At 56.4% G+C, this 8,542-nt stretch overlaps 2 protein-coding genes across 2 annotated transcripts; both read left to right on the top strand.

Moving 5' to 3' along the window:
- Positions 1-708: 708 nt before the first annotated feature.
- LOC132432258 (cathelicidin-1-like) lies at positions 709-3,014 on the top strand. The gene is given in 5 exon segments (XM_060022399.1): positions 709-913; positions 916-1,310; positions 1,947-2,054; positions 2,196-2,267; positions 2,859-3,014. Coding segments are annotated over 5 exon segments (756 nt in total). The 5' UTR covers positions 709-822; the 3' UTR covers positions 2,949-3,014.
- Positions 3,015-5,901: 2,887 nt separating this feature from the next.
- Positions 5,902-7,799, top strand: LOC132432899 (antibacterial peptide PMAP-37-like). Its single transcript, XM_060023770.2, is given in 6 exon segments — positions 5,902-6,099; positions 6,730-6,813; positions 6,815-6,838; positions 6,982-7,053; positions 7,663-7,711; positions 7,714-7,799. Coding segments are annotated over 6 exon segments (513 nt in total).
- Positions 7,800-8,542: the final 743 nt, after the last annotated feature.

Below are 8,542 nucleotides of genomic sequence, written 5' to 3' on the forward strand. Positions count from 1 at the left end.
ATGGACTTCCCTGGTGACGCAGTGGTTAAGAATCCGCCTGCTAATGCAGGGGACACAGGTTCGACCCCTGGCCCATGAAGATCCCACATATCACGGAGCAACTAAGTCCGCACACCACAATTACTGAGCCTGTGCTCTAGAGCCCGTGAGCCACAACTACTGAAGCCAGTGTGCCTAAATCTCGTGCTCCACAACAAGAGAAGCCACCGCAATGAGAAGCGCGTGCACCGCAACAAAGAGTAACCCCTCTCGCCACAACTAGAGAAAGCCCACACGCAGCAATGAAGACCCACTGCAGCCATAAATAAATAAAATTAAAAAAAAAAAGATAAGGCTTGAGCATGGCCTCTAGTTTCAGGGAGGGCTGTCCCATTGCAGTGGCCTTCACGGTGAGATGGAGCAAAGAAGTGTGGTCAGGGTATAGATGATCCTTTCTCAGGCTTGGCTGGGGAGAAGCCAGGGCAATAGGCCACGTTTGGTGGGGTCGGGGGAGAGGAAATGTTTTGGCTGAGAAAGCAGTGGAGAAGAATCAAGGAGAGGGGACAAATGGAGCTCACTGTCTGAGTGCTGAGTGCAGAGAAAAGGATGGTGTGGGCTTTGCATCTGCATAGGGATTGGCTGGGTGTGTAAGTCCTTAGCTGTGAGTGGTACTGTCAACCACTCATCAAATGTTCATTGACTGCCTATTGCATGCCAGGGAGTGCCTAGAACTGGAGGTTCAGTAGAGAATACACTTTGTCACCCTGATTCCAGAGGAGGCCGGAGTGTGGAGGCAGAGGGGATGTAGGACAGAGCCTGGTCCTCCCTCTCCTGGAGGACTCAATGCTCTTGAGCAACCCTGCCTGTGACACTCCCCATGGGCCCCAGGAGAGGCCAAGACATTGTCAGGGAGATGGAGAAATCATTTCTTCATCTTCACAGGAGGCTTCCCTTGCCCACTGCCCAGCAATCCCGTGAGGCAACAGCAGGGGCTGAGGCAAGTCCAGCTCACAGCCGGGGAGGAGATCAAGGATGGGACAGGTCAGGAAGACGCATGGTTGGGCCATTGCATCAGGCCCACGAAGGGCATAAAGGAGGGTCCTGCGTGCTGGGAGGAGGCCGACTTGGGGACCATGGAGACTCAGAGGGCCAGCCTCGCCCTGGGGCGGTGGTCACTGTGGCTACTGCTGCTGGGACTAGTGGTGCCCTCGGCCAGCGCCCAGACCCTCAGCTACAACGAGGCCGTGATTCGTGCTGTGGATCAGCTCAACGAGCGGTCCTCAGAAGCTAATCTCTACCGCCTCCTGGAGCTGGACCTGCCTCCCAAGGCCGTGAGTCAGGAGGACCCTGGGGAGGGGGCTGTCTCCCGCCAGCCGTGGCCACGCTGTCACCGCCTCTGCTCAGGCTGTACCTCCTGTCAGGAAGGGACTTCTCCCTCTAGGTGGGCTCCCACCTCTTCCAGGAAACCTTCCCAGAGCTGGGTCCCCTCCCAGCCTGAGAGCTTCCTGCCTTAGCATCTCTACTGTGGGAACAGGCGCCCTGTACACCCTGTTCGGGCTTAAGGGGCTTCTGGGAACTCCAAGGATGGAGGGGGGGTCCTTGACTCTGTGATGTGACTTCCTGGCTTTGGTCCCCTCTGCACTTCTTTGTTCCCTACCAGGGAGGGCTCTGCTCAGCCTGGTGGTTACCGTGATGAGGCTTCTACCTGCAGGCGACCCCTGACTTCCCTCAGCCCCTCAGAGGTTCAGGTGCTGTTGTCAGAGCTGGTCTGAGGTCCGCTCCTGTTCTCTGTGTGCCCGTGAAGCCTGGAACGGGCTCTGTCCCTTCTTCCATGCACCCAGCACCAAGCCCAGGGCCAGGCACACAGGAGGGGCTGGAGAGGCTGCCATCTAGGTGGGGGCAGGGAGACAGATCAGAGAAGGAAGCATGAGCCCAGGCCCAGTCTCCCCACGTTGATTCTTGACCAGGATGAGGACCCGGACACCCCAAAGCCTGTGAGCTTCATGGTGAAGGAGACCGTGTGCCCCAGGATGACCCAGCAGCCCCCGGAGCAGTGTGACTTCAAGGAGAATGGGGTGAGGCTGGGGGCTGGGGGCACTGGAGGATGCTTCCCAGGGATGTGAACAGGGGGCTTCCGGGAAGATTTTCAGCCCCTGGGTGAGGCTGGGAGTTTATGGGCTGGGGGTTCCAGTTTGACCACGAGCCTCCCCTTCCAGCTGGTGAAACAGTGTGTGGGCACAGTCACCTTGGACCAGGACAGGGGTAACTTTGACATCACCTGTAATAAGGTAAGTGGCCCCTGTGTGCTGCAGGGGCTGCTGAGGGTGGGTTGTGGAACGTCCTTTGGACCAATTACCTGCTACCCCTTTGAGGGCAGAGAAAGGCCCTCCTACCTGGCCCCTCCCTCACCCGAGCCCCAGGCCTCCAGGACTGGCTCTGCCATCCCTTAGAGCAGTGGTTCTCTAAGTGGGGTCCCACCCAGGAACTTGACAAAAAGGCAGATTCCCAGGCCCCACTCAGACCTCCTGAATCAGACTCTGGGCTGGGGCCCATCCATTTGCATTTTCACAAGGCCTCCAGGGGATTATGACTGCTGAATTTGAAAGGCACTGACTGGAGCTTTCATCCCCTGCTGTCATCCAGCTTTGATGGGTTGGGCTTGTGACCCTGGGAAGCCCCTTGCCTTCTGTGGGCCTCAGTTTTCTCTTCTGCCTGTATGTGTCGGGATTCAACACAAGCTCCACAGGTCACAGCCTGAGGGTGAACTGGGGCCCCAAGGATCCTGGTGTGGCCCTGGAAGAGGGAAGTCCAGGTGGGGAGGGGCCTTGTGTTGATGCTGGTCCAGTACAAAGAGCAACCTGTTTCTTCCTGGTTCACAGGCCCAGAGTGTCAGGATTACAAAGCTACCATGGGCGCCACCACAGCCAACGCAAAGATGTCGCATAATAGTGATAAGAATGTGCCGGTAATCAGCACATCAAGGCTTTGCATCATGAGACAGAGAAGAGTCCTAATCGTATGCTTATTCTGGCTCAGGCTACTGGACTCTGAAAAATAAATTCTTGTGAAATCAGTATCCTCCAGACTTCAGTTTCACTTGTCTCCCCTCCTCCCACTTACCAAGGTTCAATCCGTAACTCTGGGATGCCACGTGTGTGTGTGTGTGTGTGTGTGTGTGTGTGTGTGAATGCAGGCACGAAACAGAGAGATGGGTGAGGCAGCTGTTCCTTCCAGGAGGGCATGGGGAGGGGCCAGGGCCAAGAGGTCCAGCACAGCGTCTCCATTCTCGGGTCCCTCCTGTGCCCTTCACACGCCTCTGCCCTCCTCCTCCAACACCCAGTAAGAACTTAAGGAGACCTGCTCTGTGTGCAGTGCTGGTGGGGATGCTGTCCCTGCTCACATGGAGGTGACAGTCCAGGAGGGGCCAGGCATCTTGTTAAACACTCACAGAGATGCAGTCCAGACTCAGGGCTAAGCCTACAGGTACAATGGCCATGAGTCTCATGGACAGGAAGGATGGCTGGGAGGAGCAAAGGAGAGAGGAGATGCAAGATCAGGGCTCATACCTGAGTTCGTTGGGGTGAAGGTTGCATGAGGATTTCTCAAGGACCAGAAGTGGAGTCAGGGGCAACGTGCCTGGGACAAGGGCTGTTGTGTCTTTCCTGAGAAGACCTCCGCTCTGACAGGCTGTGAGGACTAAACCAGGAAAGCCAGATGCTGGAGGAAGGGAAGGCTCTCCCCCCACCATAGGAGGTGCTGCCTGAGAACCTGGCAGGGGACCCTCCTAAGGATTCAGGGAAGGACGAGAAAGGGGACTTCAGTCTGAAGAATGAACACATACAAAGGTGCAGAGGCAAGAGAGCACAGCGACAATTTCAGGGTTACCAGACAGCAGTAACCATGTGTATTGCCAATTATTTGCTACTGTGATCACCTTCTTTTCCTCCTTTGACATGGGGAAAGTACACAGCTTGACCAACAGGCCACTGGGGCAACACCTGGACTGTGAAACCAGGTTGCACAGAAGCCCACCTCTCCTTCCTTCTCCAAGGCTGAGTGCGCAACCAGCACCATCCTTCCCGGTTGCCACCTTCCGAAGTGCCCCAGCCAATTGCCAAGAGTCCACAGGCCTTCAGTCACATGGCCATTCCATGGAAGACTGGATCAGAATTTGCTTCATGGCCTCTGGGCCCCTCTAACACTTTGGCTCATTATCTCTCCCAGTTGTGCTCCCTCCACCCCCGAGCACTGGCCATCCCGGCCTGGTGACTCAACCAGAGCACTGGACATGGAGTTACTTGGGGTTAAATCAGAAGAGACTTCCTGAGGGCTATGGCAGACAAGAAGAGGAGATGCCTTGTGTGCTTGAAGGTCCCTGAAGCCTTCCCCAGGCGGAAGGGCAGGGCAAGCAGAGGGACCAGGCGCAGAGATGGAGAAGAGCAGGGGGTTCAGCACTGTCTGAGTGGTTGCGGTGGATGGGGCAGCCTGACACCTGAGGCCTGCAGGGCAGGGGCTGAGGACAGCAGGGAGCATCAAGACCCAGACCCCGATGCCCCTGCCTCAAGGCAGCGGGGGAAATGGCCCAATCAGTGCTTGGCCTGAGCCCCTAGACAATGGTGTGGAGGGCGGACAGTGGTCTGGGGAGAGCCTGGAACCAGAGAAGGTGGAGTCTGGAGGCTGTGGCTACACTTGAGAGGAGAGAAGACGGTGGTAGGAGCTGGGCTGGGCTGGTGGGAGGCCAGAGGGAGTGTCCTCAGGAGGAAGAAGGAGCAGGTGGGGCTCCCAGGCTTTCAGCTCAGGGCTCCTGCGGCGGCACCCAGCCAACAGCAGCCAACAGCTCAGTGCGGACAACCAGGGGCACTCATGGGAGTCTTGAGCTCAGAGATACAGACCAGTGATGTGTGTCCCTGATAACTGGTATCTTGAGAAGGGGTGTCCCCAGGAATGTGTGAGGACTGGGAGGAGAAGCAGCCCGGATGCACCTGTGCCAGCCCTGCCTGTTAGGAGGAGGGTCCTTGGAGGAGACCGAGCAGGAGCCACGGGGGAGGCAGGAGGGCACCCAGGAGAGTGGCAGCAGGGGACAATCGGGCAGGGGGCAGTTTCAGAACACAGAGTGTCTCCAGTGCCTGTGGAGATAAAGACGAGGCTCGAGAGGGGCCTCTGGATCCAGTGAGGGCTGGTCAGCCTGCCATGGCCTTGAATGTGAGCCTGCAAAGAAGTGTTGTCAGTGGTGTAGATGACCCTTTCTCAGGCTCCTTTTGGAGAGGGGCCAGGACAATAGGTCGTGTTTGTCAGGGACCGGGGACAGGACATTTTTAGACTGAGAAAGCAGTGGAGAAGAATCCAGGAGAGGGGGCAGACAGAGCTCACTGGCTGAGGGCTGGGCCCAGAGAACAAGATGGTGAGGGCTTGACTGTCTGCCTATGGACTGCTGGATGGATAAGGCTCTAGATGTGGTTCGTACTCTCCTCCATTCATCAAAGCTTAACTGAGTTCCTACTGGGTTCAAGGCAGTGCCTGAACTTGGAGGTTGCTGTTGAATCACTCCTTTACCCTATTCCTGAGGAGGCCAGAGTGTGGAGGCCGAGGGGACGTAAGACACAGCCGGGTCTTCCCTCTCCTGGAGGACTCAACGTTCTTGAGCAACCCTGCCTTTGACACTCCCCATGGGCCCCAGGAGAGGCCAAGACGTTGTCAGGGAGATGGAGAAACCATTTCTTCACCTTCCACAGGAGGCTTCCCGCTCCCACTGCCCAGCAATCCTGTGAGGTAACGCACGGGCTGAAGAAAGCCCGGTGAACACCCTGGAAGGTAGCCAGGGATGGGGCAGGTCAGGAAGGCTCCTGGTTGAGCCTTTGCATCAGGCCCAGGTTGAGCATAAAGGAGGGTCCTGCGTGCTGGGAGGAGGCCAACTTGGGGACCATGGAGACCCAGAGGGCCAGCCTCGCCCTGGGGCGGTGGTCACTGTGGCTACTGCTGCTGGGAGTAGTGGTGCCCTCGGCCAGCGCCCAGACCCTCAGCTACAACGAGGCCGTGATTCGTGCTTTGGATCAGCTCAACGAGCGGTCCTCAGAAGCTAATCTCTACCGCCTCCTGGAGCTGGACCTGCCTCCCAAGACCGTGAGTCAGGAGGACCCTGGGGAGGGGGCCTGTCTCCCACTAGTGTTGGCCACACTGTCATCCCCTTTGCTCAGGCTGTACCTCCTGTCAGGAAGGGACTTCTCCCTCTAGGTGGGCTCCCACCTCTTCCAGGAAACCTTCCCAGAGCTGGGTCCCCTCCCAGCATGAGGCTTCCTGCCTTAGCATCTCTACTGTTGGAACAGGCGCCCTGTACACCCCTTTTGGGCCTAAGGTTCTCTGGGAGCTCCAGGGATAGAGGGGGGTCACTGGCTCTGCCATGTGACTTCCCTGCTTTAAGTCCCCTCTTAATTCGGTGTCCCGCTACCAGGGAACGACTCTGCTCAGCTTGGAGGTGCCAGTGATAAGGTCTCTCCCTGCAGGCGACCCCTGACTTCCCTCAGCCCCTCAGAGGTTCAGGTGGTCTCATCAGAGCTGGTCTTGTGCTGTTCTCTGTGTGCCCACAAGCCCAGGAGTGGGCTCTGTCCCCTTCCCCTGTGCACCCAGCACCAAGCCCAGGGCCAGGCACACAGGAGGGGCTGGAGAGGCTGCCATGTAGGTGGGGGCAGGGAGACAGATCAGAGAAGGAAGCATGAACCTCAGCCCAGTCTCCCCACTTTGATCCTTGACCAGGATGAGGACCCAGACTCCCTGAAGCCTGTGAGCTTCACAGTGAAGGAGACCGTGTGCCCCAGGACGACCCAGCAGCCCCTGGAGCCAGTGTGACTTCAAGGAGAATGGGGTGAGGCTGGGGGCTGGGGGCACTGGTGGATGCTTTCCAGGGAGCCTAATACGGGGCTTCGGGCAAGATTTCCAGTCCGTAGGCTGAGTTTGGGAGGTGATGGTCCGGGGGGTTCCAGTTTGACCTCGAGCCTCCCCTTCCAGCTGGTGAAACAGTGTGTGGGGACAGTCACCCTGGACCAGTCCAAGGACCAATTTGTCATAAACTCTAATGAGGTGAGTGGCCCCTTCTGTGTTATGGAGCTGATAATGGGTTGGGTTGTGGAACATCCTTTGGACCAATTACCTGCTGCCCCTTCGAGGGCAAAGAAAGGCCCCCCAACCCTGGTCCCTCCCTCACCCGAGTCCCAGGCCTCCAGGACTGGCTCTGCCATCCCTTAGAGCAGTGGTTCTCTAAGTGGGGTCCCACCCGGGAACTTGACAGAAAGGCAGATTCCCAGGCCCCACTCAGACCTCCTGAATCAGACTCTGGGCTGGGGCCCAGCCATTTGCATTTTCACAAGGGCTCCAGGGGATTCTGACTGTGCTGAAGTTTAAGAGGCATTGACTCAAGTCATGGGCTTTCATTTCAGCCCCTGCTCCAGTCCAGCTTTGTTGGGATGGGCTTGTGACCCTGGGAAACCCCTTGCCATCTGTGGCCCCCAGTTTTCTCATCTGTCTGTGTGTATAGGTATTCAACCACCTGCTCCAAGTGTCACACTGGAAGTTGATTAGGGCTCCAAGTTTCCTGCAGTGGCCCAGGAATGGGGGTGTTCAGGTGGGGTGTGGTCCTGTGTTAATCTTGAACCAATCCCCAAAAGAAGCCTGTTTCCTCCTGGTTCACAGATTCGGACTGTGGGGCTATTTCGATGGCTGGGTGACTTCCTCCAGAGAGGTGGGAGAAGATAGGCAAAAAGACTGAGAGATTTGGTCAGAGAATCAAAGATATCTTTGGGATATTTCAGCCCAGTGAATACTGCTAAGAATCAGCTTATCCTGGCTCAGACTTTTGGACTCTGAAAAATAAATTCTTCTGAAAACAATTTCCTCCACATTCAAATTCACTTATCTCCCCTCCTTCATCTTACCAGGACCAAGTCCTTAACTCTGAGAGTCCTCTTGGGTGTGTGTGTGTGTGAGAGAGAGAGAGAGAGAGAGGATCACTCCTGTCAATACAGAGATGGGTGAGGCAGCTGTTCCTTCCAGGAGGGCATGGGGAGAGGTAACAGGGCCAAGAGGTCCAGCACAGCATCTCCATTCTCGGGTCCCTCTCGTGCCCTTCATACACCTCTGCCCTCCTCCTCCAACGCCCAGTAGGGACTTAATGAGAACTGCTCTGTGTGCAGTGCTGGTGGGGATGCTGTCCCTGCTCACATGGAGGTGACAGTCCGGAGGGGCCAGGCATTTGTTAAACACTCACAGAGACGCAGTTCAGTCTCAGGGCTAAGCCTGCAGTTACAATACCCATAACGTTTTGCTTCCTCTTGACAGTCGTAACTCTGGAAAAGTGTGCCCCTCATGGCTTTTCCTCTGGTATTGAACACATCACTGTGGCCGTTCCTCAATGCCGTTCAAACAAAAAGCAACCACACTCATTGAAAGAGGGATCAGATTTGTGGTTAGAGTATGGGTGGAGATTGGATGAAGGTTGTAAAAAGTACAAACTTTCAGTTATAAGATACAAAAGTACAGGGATGTAATGATGACTATAGTAACACTGCTGTGT

The sequence above is a fragment of the Delphinus delphis genome, chromosome 10 (assembly GCF_949987515.2).
Source record: "Delphinus delphis chromosome 10, mDelDel1.2, whole genome shotgun sequence".
NCBI lineage: Eukaryota > Metazoa > Chordata > Mammalia > Artiodactyla > Delphinidae > Delphinus > Delphinus delphis.